The 23817-nt window shown below is 43.4% G+C and overlaps 2 protein-coding genes across 3 annotated transcripts in view; both read right to left on the bottom strand.

Annotated features, from left to right (window-relative positions):
• Nucleotides 1–695: 695 nt before the first annotated feature.
• On the bottom strand, nt 696–16276 carry styx (serine/threonine/tyrosine interacting protein). The gene is made up of 11 exons (XM_037541801.1): nt 16061–16276; nt 12517–12549; nt 12363–12416; nt 8086–8183; nt 7932–7992; nt 6403–6439; nt 6248–6287; nt 5267–5317; nt 4540–4612; nt 3718–3811; nt 696–1232 (listed from the first exon to the last, which is right to left on the bottom strand). The coding sequence occupies exons 1-11, from the start codon at nt 16118–16120 to the stop codon at nt 1159–1161; spliced, it is 675 nt and encodes a 224-aa protein (XP_037397698.1). The 5' UTR covers nt 16121–16276; the 3' UTR covers nt 696–1158.
• Nucleotides 16277–18656: 2380 nt separating this feature from the next.
• Nucleotides 18657–23817, bottom strand: part of ros1 (c-ros oncogene 1, receptor tyrosine kinase) — a 43023-nt gene continuing 37862 nt past the window's right edge. For both annotated transcript variants that reach the window (XM_037541828.1, XM_037541829.1), the window contains exons 27-28: nt 21315–21466; nt 18657–19192 (exon numbers count right to left, since the gene is read on the bottom strand). In XM_037541828.1, the coding sequence (XP_037397725.1) occupies nt 19017–19192; nt 21315–21466 (328 nt within the window). In that variant the 3' untranslated portion in view covers nt 18657–19016. The remainder of the gene's footprint in view (nt 19193–21314; nt 21467–23817) is intronic.

Below are 23817 nucleotides of genomic sequence, written 5' to 3'. Positions count from 1 at the left end.
TGTGGGAAAGTCAATGTTCACCACGGTTAATGTGCACCACGGTTAATGTGCACCACTGTTAATGTGCACCACTGTTAATGTGCACCACTGTTAATGTGCACAACGGTTAATGTGCACCACGGTTAATGTGCACCACGGTTAATGTGCACCACGGTTAATGTGCACCACGGTTAATGTGCACCACTGTTAATGTGCACCACTGTTAATGTGCACCACTGTTAATGTGCACCACCGTTAGCCTGGCACTCACTTATCACTGCATATCCAATAGAACGCCAGCAGAAATCAGCATCACTGTACTGTAGTGTGAAGGGTTCTAGAGCTCGACATTAGAACCAGTGAGGGAACAAATTACTCTCTCTCCACAGTGACTTCATGCTCAGTGTGATGTCAGAGGGGGCTCAGGGGAGGGGCTGATGGGTTTGCTGTAACGTAACATTTAAAGTGAGGCGCTGGGTAAGAAAAGCTCACTGTAGCAGTGATTCTTGGCTGGACGGCCTGTTGGGAGCATCTGTAAAATAGCACAATTCATTTTTATAAATATTTATAACCATGTTTATAATGCCTTATGAATACAGCATAACGTGTTTATAGATGCTGACAAACGTGACGTTCACAGGTGGTGTTACCAATGAAACAAAAGACCATCAGTAATGCAGCCGAAGGCGATTATAAAGGGAAAAATAAACACTATAATTCAGCCACCTTTTTTTATTGAGCAGACTGTTAATTCTCACAAGCATTGTTTTCATTTTATCTATCTGAAATCTTTCCCACTGGTGCATCCGCCCATCTTATTCCATTCCCAACAGAGACCACCCCACCCCTCCCTCCCCGGCAGTGACACTTTCCCTTATGCAAACTCGAACATCCAGCAAAAAATAATAGTTCAAGTATCAAAAGAGCATTATTGCAATACTGTCCCGCTGCAAATGCAAAAATGCGTTAAATACTATAAAACTGCAAAAAACCTCATCAGTGCATACGGCTGAAAAACGAGGAAACCAAAACATTTATCAAACCCCCCGCCCTATAGCTCGAGGAGCAGTTTCTCCCTCCCCACCCGCTATACAAAAGCTTTAGTATTTACATTTTTAAACCCCATAAAAATGTAAAAAAAAAAAAATAATAATAAGTCGGCAGCAAATAAGTATTAGCCTATCCGTTCTGTGCTGTTTGTACTTGCATATTCCCAAAATCTTCATCTTCCTCTAGTGTTCGTTTCAGACTCCCTGTAAGGATGACAGACAAAACGTTTTAAGAAGCTCAACCTCACTGGCCACATTATTAGAAACAGCCATCTTGTGGTTCCACTCACTGGCCACTTTATTAGAAACAGCCATCTCACGATTCGTTTCGGTTCAGAGGCTGCGATGCGATTATAAAACGATTATTGATGCTGTTTTTTTTTTCCTATACAGGCTTTCTCTCTCACTTTATGAGGACTTGGAACTTTTAAAGCAAAATATTTGTAATTATCCATGATGAACTTACTTCCAATATCTTTTATTAATAAATCAAATGGAAGTGTTGGGAGGGTTGGTTAGTGTAGTGGGTAACACCTCTGCCTTCTACACTATAGACTGGGGTTCAATCTCCCACCTGGGCAAACACCCTACACTATACCAATAAGAGTCCTTGGGCAAGACTCCTAATCCAATATATAAAATGATCAAATTGTAAGTCGCTCTGGATAAGAGCGTCAGCCAAATGCTATAAATGTAAATGTAAGTGATGTGGCAAGTGAACTAGAAGGCATTCATATAAAATCACGCAGGTTTTATAACTGCGGTTTTGGCCTCGTGGGGTGGGGGTGGGGGGGTCAGTAAAATATCTTTGAGATGGGTCACTATCTCTGCTCCAAAGTGCGCAACATGGCGTGAAAGCCCTGGTTCTCAACGACTGAGAACTGCCGTGCAGACCGCAGGTCTCAATGCACAGTCTCGCGAGTAGTGAACGAAAAGGTAAAGAGATTTCAGACGAATATTTGGAGACGAACCGACTTATTCGCGTTTATAAGCAGCGCAGTCGGTTTCCTGGAACGTTTCCTGCATTGAGAGACTATCAAACACTAAAGTTGTGAAGATGAAGTCGTTTCCGTTTCGAATTTTTCACGTTCCACCTTAAATGGTGCCGGATTAACGTTCAGCGCCTCAGGCAGAATTTAAGGTGGAACGGCAAAACTCTAACAAGAAGCTGGTTAATAAGAAGCGACTTCAGCCTCATAAAAACAGTCGAACATTGAGGGACATCTTATGAGAAACTGATTTACTTGTGAAGAAAAGTTTCCTGTCTGTAAAGGGAGGAAAGCGGCTACAGCTGATGCTTAAAGCCAAGTCTAAAGCAGAGCTTTTGTTTACATTTTAACCTATACTAGGACTTTAGCACACATGGAGACATACTGGACGTTAAATGTTGGGGCTCCCAAGATGGTTTGATTTATGTTGAAAGGACAAAATGTCTCGTCTTAACATTTGGGGTTGTGACTCCTGATCTAACCTGGCTTTAATGCAGAGCCGCTCGGATTTCTCACTCATCCAGTTGTGTGTTTGTTACGTGCCGTCAGACTGTCTGGTGCACTTACCCACTTCCAAGTTCCGCCTTTTACGTGCCGTCAACATTACATTATAAATTAAAGTTTCGAAAATCGATTTTTGACATTTGATCCCCCCCCCCTAAATATACATGTTTACATATACACACACACACACACACACACACACACACACACACACTATATTTCCAAAAGTATTCAGTCACCCATCCAAATCACTGAATTCAGGTGTTCCAGTCACTTCCATGGCCACAGGTGTATAAAGCTGAGCCCCTAGGCCTGCAGACTGCTTCTACAGACATTCGTGAAAGAATGGGTCGCTCTCAGGAGCTCAGAGAATTCCAGCGTGGTGCCGTGATCGGACGCCACCTGTGCAGCAAGTCCAGTCGTGAAATTTCCTCACTACTAAATATTCCACAGTCAACTGTCAGTGGGATTATAACAAAGTGGAAGCGATTGGGAACGACAGCAGCTCAGCCACGAAGTGGTCGGCCACGTAAAATGACAGAGCGGGGTCAGCGGATGCTGAGGGGCATAGTGCGCAGAGGTCACCGACTTTCTGCAGAGTCAATCACTACAGACCTCCAAACTTCATGTGGCCTTCAGATCAGCTCAAGAACAGCGTAGAGAGCTTCATGGAATGGGTTTCCATGGCCGAGCAGCCGCATGCAAGGCAGACGAGCGAATACTTTTGGAAATACTGTATACTCACACATTTACTCAGGATTCTGCACTTTTTCTACATCATTATTCAAATGTAAGCAAAGCTGTAACACTGACCATGTTAAAGGCCTTTGTATACAAGGGTTTTTTTTTCCTGACCAGAGGCTTTTACATACACAAAGCGGCCAGTAAGTGTCAACAGCACACGACTATCTCAGTGTCACTGCTGCGCTGAGAAAGGACCACCAACCACATGAGTTGGACAGGGGTGGTCCCTTTCCACTGTCCCACTGGATGGGGGGTAGAGAAACAGAGGAACCGTAAATGCATCTGTACAGTAGGTGTTTCTAATAAAATGGCCAACAAGCATAGATACAAGAGGACAAACTGGGAACACTGGTGACTGTTTTATCATTTAAATGATTTATCCATTAAACACCACTAAGCAACTTCAATTAATTAGGTTTTCTATTTTTAATGGAAACATTTCACATCCTCACCTGGCATTCCCGCTTGGATGGAGAAGGACCGACCCAGCTGGAGAGGTGACATCATTTTGATGGTTAGTCTGGCAAGGTAGATCGCTTCATATTCCTGAACACAAACGACAGCACAGCTTCAGCACCCTGGCCATGACATCCATTTAGGCCCAAACCTGGTTCACCCTTCACCCCCTAGCCCCCTTTTGCGTGTTCACGTCTAGGGGTACGGTGTCCCGATTCTTGTTGAGATAGAGGGGTGAAGTGTTGGGGCTACATGACCCTCCAAAACAGGTTTTTCAGACACTCCAACCAGAGAGATAAGGAGGTGGTGGTGTGGGGGGGACCAGCAAGACTGACAACAAGAGACCAAAGAAACTTTCCCGTTCCACCTTAAATAGTCCAGCAGCTCTGAAGCCTGAAGTGCCAGAATGTAACTGCTGCTCCATTTAAGGTGGAACTGGAAAATTCTCAAGAATCTGGAGAATCTCTGACTTCAGCTTCATATCACTGAACAATTAGGGGGGGTGATAATAAATAACTGCCCCCCCCTCTTTGAAGGCGTATGATCCCTAAATGTAACTAAAGCTCAGCAGTGAGGAGCTGAACTTTCCCCTCCTCTGCTGTCCCTGCAGACGGGCAGGGTCGCCTACAGAGCGGCGCTGGTAGCTGTTAATGAAGTGATGCTCTTTTATTTGAGGGTCTCATTTCAGAGGGAAGATCTCAACTACTGCCCTGTAGCTCAGTAACAAGGGGTTCGGGTGACACTCGAAAACAAGGGGTAGGGGGTAAAAGAGGGAATATGATTGGACCTTACTGTGCGATTTGTTTTTAAACCCATACCTGTAGCTGATGCACGAATCCCACATTCGGATTGATGCAGAACCTCCTCTCCTGAACGTGGCTGAAAGCATCCCTGCGCAGAAGCAGCTCAGTATATAATACAGTACAAACTACCTATCATGTAATTACATGTATGCTCTTAAAACCAGAGATAAGATTTAAAACCAGAGATAAGATTTGAGCTTCCTGACCTACAGGTGTTCAGTAAAAGAGCAATCACCTCATCAGGGGCGCAACAATGCCCTCGATATACATTACAGAACTGTTCACAGTGGTGGTGATAGGAACCAGACGTCCACCTCTAAAAGCTCCCTCACAAAGCTACAACATGATGGGTATGAATTCACTGCCTGATGTCTGATTTATGAGAGCTCTGAGAAGCTGTGGAGGTGAACACGCAGCCTTTTTTCACACCTATTATTACCACTAATTTGGTATCATCAACATTACATATAAAAACTTGTGTGGGTTCTCTGGTGGTTCTGGATAACAAAATTTCTATCCGTGTTGTAGTCATGGCAACCCCTGGGTCCTGTCACCACCACTGTAAAGAAATCAATGAATGACACTCTACAGAAGTGAATTACAAAAAAAGTGATTATTATTTTATATATACTTATATAATATATATATATATTTATATAAACAAAATAAAAACAGTGGAATTCCCGTTTTAGAAAAACACATTGTTTATGAAGTTTATTTGAAGTAGTTTTTCAAACGTTACCTGTATTTCACCCCAAATGTTTCCATAAGATAAGCAATGACTAAGGCGGCACTGGAAGAAAAACACAGATTTGAGACGAGTGGTCAGCAGTTTTATAACCCTTTGTGATTTTGCACAAAACATGTCAGACTACTGAGACAAGTGAGCTGGATATTCATTTTGGAGAGAGGGAGACAGAGAGAGAGGGAGAGACAGAGAGAGAGAGACAGAGAGACAGAGGGGAATAGACATAGACAGACAGAGGGGAATAGACAGAGAGAGAGAGACAGACAGACAGACAGACAGACAGACAGAGAGAGAGAGAGAGAGAGAGAGAGAGAGAGAGAGAGAGAGAGAGAGAGAGAGAGAGAGAGAGAGAGAGAGAAAGAAAGAAAGAAAGAAAGAAAGAAAGAAAGAAAGAAAGAAAGAGAGAGAGAGAGAGAGAGAGAGAGAGAGAGAGAGAGAGAGAGAGAGAGAGAGAGAGAGAGAGAGAGAGAGAGAGAGAGCAGAAAGAGAAAGAGCAGAAAGAGAAAGAGACAGTGACAGAACATTCGATGAACCATCTGCATGCGGTTCTTTGCATGGTGAAATGGTTCTTCGCATTGATGGAGGAGGTGTCATGTGTGTATCATGTTTCTACATAGAACTTTTGAAAATGGTTCTACAGAACACCAAAAAGGGTTCTTCTATTGTTAAAAGCTTGACATCGTAACGGCAGCAAAACCCTTTTTGGTGCTATACAGAACCACGTACAACACATTCGCCATCGATCTGAAGAACCATTTCACCGTGCAAAGAATCATTTAATCACACAAAGCGTTCTTGGCTTGTTTGTGGTTCTACAGAGAACTATTTTCTTTACTAAAGAGCCCTTAAAGAACCATCTTTAAGAGTGCAGAGCTAAGGGACATGCACATTCAGCTGAAGCTCTGCGGCTTCACTGAGATCCTGCTTTGTGAGACGTCCTCCGTGATATTCTGCCTTCATTAGCTCACCACGTACCTTCTAGATATCCCTGCATTTCCATGAACAAGAACCTTTCCTGTGGAACCATGAGAAAAGAAGTTAGACACATTTAGATGAAGATTTAGATACAAAAAGAAACGAATGGATAAACAACACGATTCCACAAAAATCAGAGTTATAAAGGCGATTACCTCCACTCTCTAAACACCCATCGATAAATTCTTTAGTCTGAGGTGAGAGAGAGAGAGAGAGAGAGAGAGAGAGAGAGAGAGAGAGAGAGAGAGAGAGAGAGAGAGAGAGAGAGAGAGAGAGAGAGAGAGAGAGAGAGAGAGAGAGAGAGAGAGAGAGAGAGAGAGAGAGAGAGAGAGGACATTAAAAAAAGCAAGCGCCAAAACACTTCGGCTACGTCCACTCAGCAGGTAAAAGTGGCCAGAATCCGATCTTTTTCCTCATATGTGACTCAGATGTGTGTCTGTGTGAACAGAAACACACTCAATCTGATATTTTCAATTCCAATTTCAGACGCTTTCATATGTGGGACGCAAATCCGATCCATATCCGACCTGACAATCGGAATTCATGGGACTTTTACGTCAGTCCAGCTTGACGTTCATCATCGTTTCACGCTGCTGAGACTGAAACATTTAGGCTGATGTTTCTGTACCAAAAAATTTGAAGACTTTTCTAAACCGCTTAGCGTTCGAAGAGGTTTGGAAAGAAATGTCCGAGCGCAGCCGCAGGAGAACGAGGCAGCGGCAAAGAACAGTTAAAGCCTGAAATCAAAATTCAAAGAATCCGAGGACACGAATCAAAGAAGTGACCGCTCCCTTTTTACGGCTCGAACGCGTTCTGGGTGACGAGTCCAGCTGTCAGTGAGTGAAGCTTCAGGATGGCTCCTGTTATGCTGGTGATGATCCTCCGGGAGCGACTGGCGTTCGTTGGCAGTTGCGATTGTTTACCTCTGGATATTTTAAATACTGTGTCCACTCCCTGTCCACTCTATTAGACACTCCTACCTCGTCGGTCCACCTTGTAGATGTAAAGTCAGAGACGACAGCTCATCTGCTGCTGCACAGTTTGTGTTGGTCATCCTCTCGTCCTTCATCGGTGGCCACAGGACGCTGCCCACAGGACGCTGCCCACAGGACGCTGCCCACAGGACGCTGCCCACAGGACGCTGCCCACAGGACGCTGCCCACAGGACGCTGCTGGCTGGATTTTGGTTGGTGGACTATTCTCTGTCCAGCAGTGACACTGAGGTGTTTAAAACGCCAGCAGCACTGCTGTGTCTGATCCACTCGTACCAGCACAACACACACTAACACACCACACCCACGTCAGTGTTACTGCAGTGCTGAGAATGATCCACCACCCAAACAGTACCTGCTCTGTGAGGGTCCATGGGGGTCCTGACCACTGAAGAACAGGGTAACACAGTATCAGAGAAACAGATGGACTACAGTCTGTAACTGTAGAACTACAGAGTGCAGCTATACAGTAAGTGGAGCTGATAAAGTGGACAATGAGCGTAGAAACAAGGAGGTGGTCAGAATGTTATGCCTGATCTGTGTAGATCAGATTAAAAAGACAATGTGAACAGCCAAACAAAAAAAATCTGATTTATTGAGAAAATCAGATTTGGGCCACTGCTGTGTGAACGTAGCCCAAGTGGTCATTCTTCAAGCTGACTGATCTAATATGGAACCCAAAGTGAACTCACCACTGGGAAATGTCTAATTATGTTCTCCACGGGGTTATCTGCAATATCTAAAACAAGGTATCTGCAAGCACAAACACACAGCAGCACATTAAACAGGACAAATATGACCAAACAAAAACACCGAGTGATCACAAACCAGCTGAAGAGCACGTACCTAAACTTGAGGGGGAAGTTCGGCTTGATGAAGTTGGCCTCGATGTTTTGTCTGACGCACACAATGTGAGTGATGCCCTGCCTCTCCAGCAAAGACAGCTACGAAGGACACAGGGTCAGAAAAAAGGACAAGATTACACACAACCCACCATTTTGAGGCATCATCAGGAATGTGGGATAAAATAAGTGGTCCTTAGTAGAGCAGCATGGACAAAGAGGTGAGTCACATGCATCATTTCTTCTCTAAAGCACAGTTACACATCTAATTACCACCACAGTGCCAATCCTGTTGGGTTGTCCATTTCAGTCCACTCTAACTTGACCTTATGCAAAAGAAAACAACTATGGGCCTCATTCACCAGTGTGTTTTTTCTTAACTGTGTTTTTTTCCCGTTCCCCCTGTTTTATCATATTCAGTTCCACCCACTAGGACCCCCCAACCACACGATACCACCAGCACTAGGAGGGTGAAGGCTAGTACAGGCTTCCTCTGGGATCTGTGACACACCACTGCACGTTTTCGAACTGCCGCTAATGCAACACGATCGGACAGCCGAATGCGCCAACTCAGGGGCGGGGCTTCAGGGGAGCTGGGAGGACTGCACACCCCCGGCACAGGCCTAGAAGGGGGTCCGGATGGGAGAGAGCATAAGATTTCAAGTAGCCGGGCCTCCATCACGTCCGAAGAGAGCTGGACAAGGCGGGCGCTCTCCTGAATGTATCCAGATGAGCACGGTATACGTCCAAAGGCTCAGCCCACCTCACATCACCCATCGTTCAAGTCTTACACGGGGCTTTTAAAGGGTGCCTCAGTCAGGACTGAGTCATGGTTTCTAAAAACTTTCCAAGACCGACTGACTTTAGTGATGCAGTGGGTGTAAAAGGACGGCTGTAGCATCACCAAGGATCGAACTCACGATCTCCTGATGACCAAGGCTTAGACGGCTGCGCCACTCGGGAGAGAAAGGTCCTGAGAAAGAGTCTCCGTCAGATTCATGGCGTGGAACTGTTCTCACCTTGTGCACGTGAGTGTGTGTAGATTCTGTTCTCACCTTAGAACAGACCCCAGGTGGGAAAACACTGCTGAAGCTCAGAATCTTTGTGAAAACTGCGTAAGTGGGTTTTAAGACGAAAATTCGTCTAAAGAACGGCTGGTGAATGAGACCCAATACGTTTCCATCCTAGGGATTTTTACAAAACGCTTATCAAGGCTTGATGCTGTATTCTGAGGAAAGGGTGATGGAGACCATTTTATGGAGAAATAATAACACATTTGGAGTCAGATTTCCCTCATGTTCCTCATGAAATTCAGTGGAGCGCTGTTGTGAGACTGGGGTGGAGACCGGAGTGTTTTTAAAAGCACCGCTGCTACTTTTCAGCTCTAACCCTGCCTGCAGAACCTGTCCACCTCTCGTCGCCCAAATCATTGGTCACTCTTTGCCTGTGGGCATTTCGGAACTCCAGCTGACCTGTTTGCCATGGTTTTACTGACACCAAGCAAATACCAGGACGGTATATAGGGCTTCACTTCACATACAACATCACTCTGACCACAAATCACATGTGGAACCAAATATCTGGGACCCAAAAAATGGCCACGTACCACACTGTGTAATTCTCACTGGTAATCGCCACATCGCTTTGCTCCTGATTTGCATAAAGTTCAACTTTGCTTAACATGGTCATGTCAAAGCCGGTTTAAGGGGAGTCTGACCACTTCCCGTTTCTCCCATTATATCAAAAATATGCCTGCAAAATGCCAGAGGGCGCCTACGATGAACGAATGAGTGAATAGAGCTGAACTATTAAAAACAATCACTAAAAATTAAGGGGCATCAAGGGACGAGAAAACGAATCTACTCGCATTCCCTGTCGTGGCTCAAAAACACAAACAAAAGAAAAGCCAGAAGTGGGTTGGGGTTCTTTGCAACCACCCAGTAAGCCGTTTGATTTTCTTGTCCACTGAAGCGCCGAAATCAACAGTTTAAAAGAATCAACTGAGCAGCGTTTCACTTTCACAGATTCCTGCTGGTGACATCCCATATAAATAACAAGTGGCCACACTGTATTAACACGTGGGAATGAGATCTTAACGTGAGGCCATGACTTAGTAAGGCATGGGAACAAGATCATGCCTTATTCAGCTGTGGCCAAGGATTAATTCTCCCATTTCTCACTCTTACTAAGTCGAGGCCATGCATTAGGATCTCGTTCCCATGCCTTACTAAGTTGTGGCCACGCATTATTTTTATTTATAGGGGATGTCACCAGCAGGGATCCTTATTAATGAACTGTTTCAGGAAACTTATTTTACCAAGTTTAGATGCTTGCAAGAGTCTCAAATTGTTGCAGGACACTTTACATCACACAAATCAAGTGTATTGGGTATCATGTGTGTTTCACACAACAAAAGCTGCATCACCACGTAAAGCCAGCCTTAAAGGCTGCGTTCACATTACCAGGCTGGAGTGGCACAAATCCGTGATGCGACTCAGATCTGGTGTTTTCAGGGCGGTGTGGACACAAATCTGATCTTTTCAAATCCGACCTGAGCCGCTTTCATATGTGGTCCTAGATCTGGATACGCATCTGATTCGTGGCCATGTGACCTGAATGTGACGCTCAGATCGGAGTTCATGTGCTGTTTTTCCACTGCGCTGCATCATCATTCCGCGTTACCATGGCAACAGCGCCGAACAGACGTTAAAGCCTGTAAACGGTGGAAAAGCAGCTCGTCTCACCTTTTCCTCCTCCGTCTGGCTCTAATAACGAAGCTGAGAGCTGATCAGAGTTAATGATCTTCTCAGCGAAGCTCGTTCTGCTCGTTAGTTTGTGCTGATGATGCGGTGATTCAGTCACGTGACGCTACTGAGTAGGAGGAGCTCATGAGGGTCAGTTCAGGACGCCGGTTCATCACATTACGCTAACCAGACACTAGAAGATGAAAAAAAAACACCTAAAGATGATCACAGAGTTTTTAGTCACTGACTATGGTTTTGCAAAAACCAGGAATCTCGCTATTTGCAAGAGTAACTAGATTTTTGAGTTTATCTACTTGTAAATTTGATGGGGAATAAACTGTTATTGTATAACTGTATATTTTATATTTTGGCAGATCATCTTCCAGTTTTTTTTTATGTGGAGTTACTTTAATTTCACAGAAAGCAAAAAAAAAAGAAAAAAGGAAAAGAACCTTAATGAGGTTCTTAATGTCATTCTGCACATTTCCCTCATTCCCGTTACAGACCCAGCGAACCTGAATGAAAACAGCTTATATTTCAAGTTAAAAGGATCACTGTATTAAAGCAGACGTGCCTTTAAGCTCATGTATTTTCTCCTTTGCTCTCACTCTCTCCCTCTCTGTGCGTGCGCTGGCCCACTCGCTCTCACGCGCACCCCTGGCATGTCACTATTCGCGTGAGCCAAGACTTAAATCTCGCGATAATATTAAACCGGGCTGATTTGGTCATAGCGTCAGGACGAGAAAAAGACTGGCGCAAGACGTCCCGACCCCCCCACACTAAACGACGGAGGTGACTACCACGACTCTCACGATTTTATTCCGACACTGGAAATTTACCTGCGACAGTGAAACCACTTGAAGTCATTTCTTGTAGGGGTGGCATTAACGAGGGATTCGAATTCCTTATCTAAACGAGTGTGAACCAGAGAGATCGGATTCCAGCAATGAGGCTTGTAATGTGAACGCAGCAATAAAGACGCGCAATTCCACAGACCGAGCATCAAAAACTAAACATTCAGAACACTGTATGTAAATGATGTAAAACCATAGCTGATGTACTGACATGTACTGACTTCACTGTCCACGATCAAAACTAGAAAACAGGGTGGGGAAGGGGGCGGGGCTTATTACAAGCATGCACCCATTCTCAGATTTCTCCTGGAGAACGGATTTCAGGGATCGTCATTTTTGGGAATTGATTTGTGAGGGAACAGCACTTTGAGCATGTTTTTATTTATCTGAGCCAAACCAACCAGTAGAATAGAATTACAGCTCCAGTGAGAGAGAGTAACATAAAAAAACACTAAAAATTCTGAACCGCTTAACCTCAGAACTGAAAATCGTACTGAAACTGAACGTAGGTGTATTGTTCTACATCTAGTTTACTATCCAATTCATTTGACTGTGTGTTGCTGCTGCCGTCTTAATGTGACCTGCTGCCAAGGCCAAATCCTTGTAAGTGACCTCCTCGGCCAATAAAACAAAATCTCAGTCCGGTCCTGATTCTGATGTCCCGGGACAGAGGATCATCTTACCTTGCTCTTCATTGCAGCCGAGTAGGGACCCAAAAACAGGCCAGGGAGGATTTCCTGCAAGCATTGCACGATTTGTATTACTAGACAGCACAGAAACGTCTACAGATAGCTGGTAATGAGAACCAGCTGAGCTTTAGAACGTGAACTCGCTCACCTGCATCTCTCGCCGCATCGGATACGACCAGTCCTGCAGCAGAAAAGACCAGAGGGACAGTCACATGACTGATTTAGATGATCAGACGAGAACATTTAAAGGGGCAATTCAGCCCAAAATGAGCACTTAAAGGACATTTCTACGTGTTTTCCAGCTTCTCTCTATTCTGACTGGCTGCCCTGTAAGGCGCCTCATTCACAAAGCAGGCCGGGCTGAAACGCTCCTTATAGCTTCAGCGCGAGTGGGCGGGGCTACACTGCCGAATCTGTGGAATTCCTAAATGTGTATTTTTTTCCTCTTCTTTTTTTTGGAAACAAGAAAAAAAAATTGAAACTTGCTATTCTTGCAGTTTAGTTTCCATATATGGACTCGGTGGACTGAGGAGTGAACGACATGTTCGGGAACAACAGATTTACAAATGACATCAAACATCAAAGCTTTTCCATCAACGGACCGTTAAAGGTGTTGAGTTACGCTGTGTTCTGTACCACAGCACTGCAGCTGGTCTGAGAGAACTCAGTTTTTTGTCTTTAACCATAAATTTTCTCTTATTACACTCTTTAAAAAAAGATGGTTCTTTAGTAAAGACAACATTACAGAACCATTAACACTCGAAGAACCAACTGCATGCTTAAGTGATTCTTCAGATTGATGGAGTGTGTTTTTGCAAAGGGTTCTATATAGCAGGAAAAAGGGTTCTGCTGGTGCTATGATGTCAAGCTTTTAACATTAGAAGAACCCTTTTATGTGCCCCCCACACACACACACACACACACACTTTCTAAGCCGCTTCTCCCTCAGGGTTGTTGGGGGGGGGGGGGGGGGGGGGTGCTGGAGCCTATCCCAGCGGTCATTGGGCGGAAAGCAGGATACACCCTGGACAGGGATGTGCTACACAGAGTTGTTTTAAAAGGTTCTATATAGAACCACTGACATGCATAAATGGTTCTTTGCAGGGAGAAATGGTTCTTCAGATTGATGGAGAATATGTTGCATATGGTTCTACCTTTTCGAAAAGGGTTCTACATAGCACGGAAAAGGTTCTGCTGTTACTACAGTGTCAAACGTTTAACAACAGAAGAACCTTTTTTGGTGCTATATAGAACCACTGTCTTTACTAAAGAACCATCTTTTTAAGAGTGTACGGTACTTACAACACTGTAATAAAGACATCCTCACTGCTGGCGTCGCCACTGATCTAGAACCTAATAAACACAGTGGTGATATTCGTCCTCCGGCACTAAGCGGTCATGGTGGCTACCTGCTGGTTTACCTGCTTGGTAACCAAACACCTTTCTGACCCCTTCAGGAACGTCATCAGGAGGGTTCTAAAATCCATAACCAGCAGGTAAAAGCGGCCCAAATCCGATCTTTTTCCTCATATGTGACTCAGATGTGTGTCTGGGGGTCAGTGTGGTCAGATAAACTGACCACTGAATCTGACATTTCCAATCCCGATTTGGGACATTTTCATATGTGGGACTGAAATCTGATCCGTATCCGATCTGCAGCAGTGCGACTCAGTCTGAACAGCCAGATCGGAATTCATGATTTTTACGTCAATCCAACTCGACATTCGTCATAATTTCACACTGCTGAGACTCAAACATCTGGGCTGATGTTTCTGTGCAAAAAATGGTTGGATACTTATCCAAAACCCTCCGTCTTCGAAGAGATTCCAAAAGAAATGTCCGAGCGGAGAACCGCAGGAGAACGAGGCAGCAGCATCAAAGAACAGTTAAAAGTCTGAAAGCAAAGTTTAAAGAATCCGAGGACACGAACCGAAGAAGTGACCGCGCCCTTTTTACCGGGAGCTCCAACGCTTTCTGGGTGATGAGCCCGGCTGTCGGTCAGCGAAGCTTCATGATGGCTCCTGTGATGCTGGCGAAGATGAAGCTGATCCTCCAGGAGCGACTGGCGTTCTGTGGCAGTCGTGATTGTTAACCTCTGGATGAAGCACTGATCTTTGGCGCATGTGGGTCAGTTTAGGAGCTGATCTGTTCAGACTGATGTCACATACAGATCACATTCATAAGATAATCTGAACAGCCAAACAAAAACAATCAGATTTGGGGAGAAAATCAGATCTGAGTCACTTTTACCTGCTGTGTGAACGCAGCCGCTGACTGCTGTCATACGACCGTGGGGCTGTGAGTCGGCATGTTTAAATGAACCACTGGCCCACTTTTCAAGAGACCCCCAAACTCTGTACATGCTTGTTTTCCTACATGCTTAAAAAGACGGTTCTTCAAGAATTCATTTGTAAAGGAATTACAGAACCTTGAGTTCTATATACCCTGAAAACAAGAGGACAGTGGGCCACTGTTGGCCTGCTGATGGTCCACTGGCGGCCCACCGGCAGTTAAGTCCACTTATTATTGCTTATTTTCTACTCACAGCCCAATTTACTTCCACAAACGGGGAAATTCCACCTCCGCATTGAACCCATCCGTGAAGTGAAACACCACATACACACTAGTGAACACACACACTAGGGGGCAGTGAGCACGCTTGCCCAGAGCGGTGGGCAGCCCTATCCACGGCACCTGGGGAGCAGTTGGGGGTTAGGTGTCTTGCTCAAGGACACCTCAGTCATGGACCGTCAGCACTGGGCATCGAACCTTCCGGTCACCGGGCCAGTTCCCCAACCTCCAGCCCACGACTGCCCCAAGAGTTAGAGATATACTCTGTAAATCAGCTTAGTAAAGAATTTTCACCTTTAATTTTGTTCTAAATTATTTTACATTATGCCTAGTCATCATTTTTGTTCTCTCAGTTGTTTCTAACATTTGTCTACGTTAATTTTCCAAAATAAAAGTCCCTGTGCTTTTAAACTCTATTTGAGGAGATTAAAGTCAGAGCTCGTATACGGGACAGTGAGCTGGGTGGTCCAGCAGCCACAAACGGTCAGCAGGGTGCCAACCTTATCAAGCCAGAGGACCGATACAGGTCACGCTTGGGAAAATAAAAGAACTCTATTCGGCACTATATAGAACCCTTCTCAAAAAGGTTCTACATGGAAGCTTCTACGCCGCATCCTTAATACCGCGCACTCCAAAAAAAGACGGTTCTTCAAGAGTTCTTTAGTAAAGGCACACTCGAAGAGCCACTTGCATGCCTAACTGGTTCTCTGCTGGGTGACATGGTTCTTCAGATAGACGGAGAATGTGGTGCATAGCTAGAACCTTTCTGGAAATGGTTCGTTGGCTACTGGAACAATGAAAGAACATTATTGGTGCTGCACAGAACCGTTTTCAAAAGGTTTCCTCACAGCCATGCACAACACCTCCTCCACCCATCTGAGGGACCCGGTCACCATGAAGGGGTTCTACGCTAGAACTCACTGCACCATTTAAGGTGGAACGGGAAAATGCGAACAGGAGGCCGGCGAAGAGGAAAGCGACTCCAGCCTCGTCTTCCTTCTGAAACCTGAGCATTATGAAAGGAACCTGACGTGCGAAACCGGGACCGGTACCGGGACCCGGGACTAAGGCGAGCTTTGATCTGAACCGCCGGGCTCTTTGATCCTCAGCGTGAACGTTACCAGTTGGTCCTCCTTGGACGCAGGAAGGGACGGGAACTGCAGCTTATTCCCCTCATCCATGATCAGCGCAGCTTCCAGATGCACTCACGCGTCTTCGAAGACGTTTAGAAACGAGATCTAGGCGCTAAACTACGAGCAGAAAAACGCCGGAGTTTGTTTAGGAGCCGCGCATGTCTCCGCCATGCTGCTCCCTTCATCAGAGTCACGTGACGCAGAGGCCGCTTAGGGAGCGTCTGTCACGTTCAGCTCGGCTTAAAAAGCGTCTGGCATAAAAAAAAAAATACTAACAACTACCTAAGGGAGCGTCTGACATGTTCAACTCGAATTAGAAAGCGTCTGACATTATTTAAAAAAAAACAAACAAACAAACAACAATAAAAAAAGATCACTACCTTAAGGAGCGTGTGACATGTTCAATTTATTTTAGAAAGCGTTTGACATAAAAAAAATACTAACAACTACCTTAGGGAGCGTCTGACATGTTCAACTCGTTTATTTAAAAAAACAAACAAACAAAAAACAACAAAAAAAAGATCACTACCTTAAGGAGCTTCTGACATGTTCAATTTAACTTAGAAAGCGTTTGACATAAAAAAAAAATAATAATAATCTTAGGAAGCGTCTGGCATGTTCAACTTGGCTTAGAAAGCCAAAAACAAAAAAAAACAAAAACAAACAAACAACAAAAAAAACGTAACTACTTTAAGGAGCGTATGATGTGTTCAATTTAAATTAGAACATTTTAACTGAGGCATATGACATAAAATAACTACCTTAGAGGGCGTCTGGCATGTTCAATTAGGCTTAAAAAGCGTCTAACATGAAAAAAAAAACATATAGATCTACTTTAGGGAGCGTCCGACATGTTTAACTCGGATTAGAAAGCGTCTAATATTAAGAAAACATATAACTACCTTAAGGAGCGTCTGACATGTTCAATTTAACTCAGAAGGCGGCTGACATAAAAATAACTACCTTAAGGAGCGTCTGACATGTTCAATTTAACTCAGAAGGCGGCTGACATAATAATAACTGCCTTAGGGAGCGTCTGACATGTTCAATTTGGCTTTAAAACGTCAGACATTAACAAAAAAACATGTAAGTAGATTAGGGAGAGTCTGACATGTTCAACTCGACTTAAAAGAGTTTGACATTAAGAAAACATGTAACTACCTTAGGGAGCGTCTAACATGTTCAACACTGCTTAGAAAGCATCTGGAAAAAAAAACGTATATATACGTATATATACATACACATACACATATACTGCTTTAGGGGGCATCTGACACATTCGATTCAATTTAGAAAGCATATGATGTTTTAAAAAAACCACATATCTACCTCAGGGAGAGGCTGACATGTTAAATTTGGTTTCGAAAGCGTCTGACGTTCAAAAACAGATACAGGACACATGCCACTTGCCTGACCACCTATGTGACATGCAATGTCACCAGTGTTAAGCCACTCTAACCTACTACTAGTGTTGTTGCCCAGCTACCAGTCAGAAATGTGCTCTTAGGACTGTCTGATAAGTTTATCTGTCTTTGCTGTCTTTGGAGAGGGAGCACCTTGTGACTTGTTATAGTCAAGGTATGAAATAATTATACAGGACGTTGTAAGTATGGAGCGTCTGAGAGGTACAACATGCTCAACTCACTTTTTGGGGTGTCTACCATAAAAATGACTTATTAAGCATTCTGGAGTGTCAAATATTCCTAGGGAGAGTCTGACATGTGTATATTATTTTTTCTACAGTTTCTATTACTTTATTATTTTATTGTTTTTTGGAGACAAGAGAGAGTAAACATACAAAACAAGTAAGAAAACTCTATACTGGCATGTCCATGTCGGTGAGAGGTGTAATAGCACATTAGTAGTATATTTTTTTCATATATATATATATATATATATATATATATGTGTGTGTGTGTGTGTGTGTGTGTGTGTGTGTGTGTGTATGTGTATATATATATATATGTATATATATATATATATGTATGTGTATATATATATATATGACACACACATATATATATACATATACATACATATATATATACATATACATACATATATACATATACATACATATATATACACACAAATGTATATATATCTCAATGTGCAAAAGTCAGAGACCACCCTGCTTTTATTAGATTTTCAGTCAAAATGACCATTAGGTACAAGTTTCATCCTCATGTTTCTGGCAAGATTAGATTAAGATATAATCCATTTGCTTATGTAGAGAAAGCCAAAGTAAAAGAAGTGAAAAAAAAGGACTTCTTCAAAACTGGAGTGCAAAAAAATTATTGGGGCTCCTAACAACCACCTGGAAGAACTGGTAGACACCAAAGCTGCCCCCCATCAGATAAACAGCACTTACAGCTTCCATCTCTGAGAGAGAGGAGAAGATCAAGCTGCTTCAGATCTGAAAACATCCACAGGTGCTTCTGTCCATCCTTCCACTGTGAGAAGACCACTCAGCGCTGTGGGTCTGAAAGGACGTGTAGCTGATCAAGAAGAACCTCACTGAGAAAAGGAGACGGACACATCAAACAAAGAAGCTGAACGATGGACTGACCGCCCCAGAGTCCAGACCTCAGCACCCCTGAATGGGTTTGATTAGTTCAGGAAATCATCAACCAGCTTCTCAGACTGAAATTTGGAGGCGTGACTGCAGGTTCTCTGAGGAGCTGAAAGTGAGCCTCCTCAATAAAGATAAAGCCATTTTTACAAGAAAATGAAATAAGGTGGTCTCAGAATTTTGCTGAGTGTGGTAAGTTTACTGATGTGCTGTCAGTTGTTAGACGTGATGCGCTGTGTGCCGAGCCCCACTGCAAATGGGACCACAGTCTCAGATGAGTGTCAAGTATAAACACCTATTAAACAACAAATCAGTTGCTGTACTATTTATTAAGGACATCTTCAGTCAATTTTCCTATGCATTGTTCTTTTCTCATCCATCTTCTGTAGGTGGTGAGTAATCGGTTGGACTGCTGCTGCTGCTGGTGGCTGTGTTTTCTTCACCATCTGCTCGATACATGAGGTAGTTCAGGCCCTCGTTGCTGAGCACGTGAGTCAGTCCTGAACCCAAACCCTCATCTGCATCGACACCTCTACATTCCTCCTCTTCTGCAAGAAAAACACATGGAAAAACATGGCCAACACCTTTCCTCAGTTAACCTGATAAACCTGCATTTATTTGTCACGAGGCCTGTTTCACTAAGTGACTTTCTTGCTTAGCCAGTTAACTTTAAAGCTGCCCTATGTAAGATTTTTTTTGAAACTGAAAGAAGTGTCATTAATGAATGAGGAGAATAAAAACAGACTAAAATATGGTGAGAATGCGTTGCTGTGAGTCGCCCTGTAAAGCCTGAAACCCTTGTGTGGTGTTTATATGTTTGTTACTCAGTGGTCTGGTGGACCCACTGCATTATTGTGTTTTTAAATCAATACAGTCATAACAATTCATGTTTTAAAATATCACAAGCGGCCAGCACAGAGTTCTTCTTTAGCAGCTGTAGCCAATCAGCAGCCTGTCCATGTTATCCACCTTCACACACACACAGAGGCATCCGAACGGTACAACATTCCCCAAAACAGTGACAAGTAGCTTCTAACGATCTGTTCAGCAGGTTCATATTCGATTTAACCCGCGTCCTGATTTCTTAGATGCACTGAATTCCAAATAAATAGTGACTGTCATGCAGGGTTTGCTGCAGTTTCCCTAAATCCTTACATTCAGCAGCTTTACAGAATCCTCACTTAATCTGCCCTTCAGGTTACCTAATCGTACGTTGAACGTCATCAATAACTAATCATAACAACTTTGTGAGGTGGCGCTGGGGGTATTTATCGCCTCGCTCTCGGCTCCTAGGCTTTCATATTCACAATTAGGCGTCATCAGGGGGCAGTCACACTGGTTGACTGATTTGCATACTGTGACATGTCATGGTACTTTGACACGTCATCCGTGCCTATAGCACAGTTGAACCAGAGGGGGCATCAGGCCAGTAACATGATTGGGTATAAAGAGCGTCTCAGAGAGGCGGAGTCTTTCAGAAGTAAAGATGAGGAGGGGTCACCGCTCTGTGAAAGACTGCATGAACAAATAGAGCAACAATTCAAGAAGAACGTTTCTCAACATGAAATAGTAAAGAACTTTTGCTTTTCATCGTCTACGGTACATAATATCATTAAAAGACTCAGAGAATCTGGAGAAATCTCTGTATGCAAGGGACAAGGCCAAAAACCAATATTGGCTGGCTGTGATCTTCAGGCTCTCAGACAGCACTGCAATAAAAACAGACATGGTGCTGTAGTGGAAATCACTGCATGGGCTCAGAAACACTTCTAAAAAAACACTGTCTGTGAACAGCTCATCACTGCGTCCACAAATGCTTTGAAACTGTAAAACACAAAGAACAAAAAGTACATAAACAGGATCCAGAAATGCTGCTGCCTTCTCTGGGCCCAAGCTCATTTAAACTGGACTGAGGTGAAGTGGAAAATTGTCATGTATACGATATATATACGTTTTGGCAACATATGCTGCCATCCAGACGACGTCTTTTTCAGGGAAGGCCTTGATTATTTTCAGCAGGACAACATCAAACCACATTCGGCATGTATTATAACAGCACCGCTCCATATTAAAAGAATCTGGGTGCTAAACTGACCTGCCTGCAGTCCAGACCAGTCACTACTGATAACATACAACAAAAGAGACCCTGAAACTGTTGTGCAGCTGAAATCCTGCATCAAACAAGAACGAGAAAATATTTCACTATTAAAATTACAGCAGTGTCTCCTCAGTTTCCAAAATACTTACAGAGAAATGTTAAAAGACAAGGTGATAAAACACAATGGTAAACACGACCCTGTCGCTGCCATCAATTTTAATATGGGCAGATATTTTTCAAAAAACAATATAATTTCTCAGTGTAAACATTTGATATGTTGTCTTTGTTCCATTTTGAAATAAATACATGGTTTAAATTATTTGCACATCACTGCATTTTGTTTTCATTTACATTTTGCACAGCATCCCAACTTTTTTTGGAAATGGGATTGTATTACAGAGCATTTCAGCTATTAATGGAAAAAGGTCTTAAGCTGTAGTTACTCTTTAACTAGAATAAGCTCTGATAAGATCGCAGTGCCAAATAATGGACCTGGAGTGAATTACTGAATATTGACGTTTTCACGTTTGCTTTAGGTTTAGTTTCATTCTGAAGTGTTAGTGGAATCTCACCATCTTCTGTGTAGGCCTCGTTCACATGGCCTGTTTTTCCTTCTTCACTTAATGTTTCCGTCTCTCTCAACTTAACCAGAGACATGTGAAGGCTGCGGAAGCTCGGTCTCTCTCTGGGCTCCTTACTCCAACACTCCAGCATCACCTTATACCTGAGAGTTATACAGTTAAGAAAGTTGCAGATTACAGTGTTACGATGATTTTATAGAACTTGTTCTTTACCTTAACCCTTGTGTGGTGTTTATTAGTCAGTGGTCTGGAGGACCCGCCACGTTATTACAGCCACAACAATTTCTGTAAAAATATCAGATGTTTAAAATATCACAGGTGGCCAGCGTAGGGTTCTCCTTTAGCAGCTGTAGCCAGTCAGCAGCCTGTCCATGGTGTCCACCCTTACTCACACACACACACACACACACACACACACACAGCAGGCCATGTAGGAGGAGAGCAGAGTGAAGGACACAGCACCTCCACACTTTTACTCCCCGCAGGTTCAGCCCAACACCACATGTGTAATATAAATGTGTGGGGGGTGAACAGAGTGAAGACCCTGAAAATGTTTTTTTTTTTTTAATATATGTTCTTCATGGAAAATGAGAAGAATGAAGAATCATGGAGAATCTGAGGTTGAAATAATAAATTGCACCATTTTTTCTTTTGGTAAAAATTTAAAACGTGTCCCACAGACCTGAACACCACACAAGGGTTAAAAAGATCTCGCAAGCCTTTAAAAAGACTCCGCTTAAATAATATAAAAACTCTGTGTATAAAAGATGTTTTATCATCATGAAAACTGTCAGCTATCTGCCGTTTTTTATGGAGCAATGTAAGGATCCAGCCTGCGCCGCCAGCCGCCAGCAGAGGGCGACAGCGACAAGGTGCCCCAGCCATAACTTCAGGGAACTCCAATCCCCAGAAGCCCTTAGACTGATTAGGCCCAATCTGACACACCTGTGTACTCCCCTACTTAGGGCTGTGGCAAACAGCAGCCCTTTGTCACACCTTTGTAGAGGGGTGACCGGTACGGTACTTAGTCTAGGTGGTTGTTTAAACAAAAAAGAAAAACAACAACGAAAAGAAAAGAGGGCTGGAAAAAACAAAAGGGAGTAAGGCCCAATCCCATTTCTTATTTTTACCCCTACCCCTTGAAACTGAGTTACAAAGGGTAGTGGTTGAAATCTCCGCCCTATGAAATGGGACAACCCTTCAAGAACTGGATACGTCATCAGGTGTCAGAGACTTTTACATAAACAGACGAGACAAGGTTTTCTGGCCATATGCTGCCTCCAGCTGTGGTGATCTCACTTGTGTGTCACATGACAGGACAGGTGAATCATATTTAAAACAGCCTGGAAAAAGAATCAGGACGTTTTCCTGCTTTGTCTCCAGACTATAGTAATAATGGTATATCACACTGGCATTTGCCATTTATCCGAAGGAGACTGGAAAGCATGAGCGCTCCGATTCATTCACAACTTCAGTTTTAAGCATCAATCAGTCAAATGAGTCACAGAATAAAAAAAGAGCAGAAACAAAAAACTACATCACTTCATTATCAGCTACTAGCGCTGCTCAGTAGGCCACCCTGCCCGTCTGCAGTGACAGCAGAGGAGAGTGATCGAATTTTCCCATTCCACCTTAAATGGTGCAGCAACCTCAGGTACCAGAACGTAACTGCTGTGCCAATTAAGGTAGAATGGGAAATTTTGCCAGGGGGCGACCGAGACATCAGCGTATTACTGGTCGATTTTTATGTGTGTGAAAATGATCATAAAACGCTTTTACAATGGTTCTTACAGTACAGCGGCTTTTTACCAGAGAAAATACTTACATTTACAGATAGATAGATAGATAGATAGATAGATAGATAGATAGATAGATAGATAGATAGATAGATAGATAGATAGATAGATAGATAGATAGATAGATAGATAGAGACAGACAGATAGACAGAGACAGATAGATAGAGACAGACAGAAAGACAGATAGATAGATAGAAAGATAGCTACAGATAGACAGAGACAGACAGATAGATAGATAGAGACAGATAGACAGAGACAGACAGATGGATAGATAGAGACAGATAGACAGAGACAGATAGATAGAAAGATAGAGACAGACAGACAGATAGACAGAGACAGATAGAGACAGATAGATAGATAGAGACAGACAGATAGACAGAGACAGATAGATAGAAAGATAGAGACAGACAGGCAGACAGATAGACAGAGACAGATAGACAGAGACAGACAGACAGAAAGACAGATAGATAGATAGAGACAGATAGATAGATAGAGACAGACAGACAGACAGATAGACAGAGACAGATAGATAGATAGATAGATAGAGACAGACAGACAGATAGACAGATAGATAGAAAGATAGAGACAGACAGACAGATAGACAGAGACAGATAGAGACAGATAGATAGAAAGATAGAGACAGACAGACAGACAGACAGATAGACAGAGACAGATAGAAACAGATAGATAGATACAGA

The sequence above is a fragment of the Pygocentrus nattereri genome, chromosome 10 (genome assembly GCF_015220715.1).
Source record: "Pygocentrus nattereri isolate fPygNat1 chromosome 10, fPygNat1.pri, whole genome shotgun sequence".
Classification (NCBI taxonomy): domain Eukaryota; kingdom Metazoa; phylum Chordata; class Actinopteri; order Characiformes; family Serrasalmidae; genus Pygocentrus; species Pygocentrus nattereri.
Note: the sequence above shows the minus strand (reverse complement) of the source record. Positions and strands in the feature narration are given on the sequence as shown.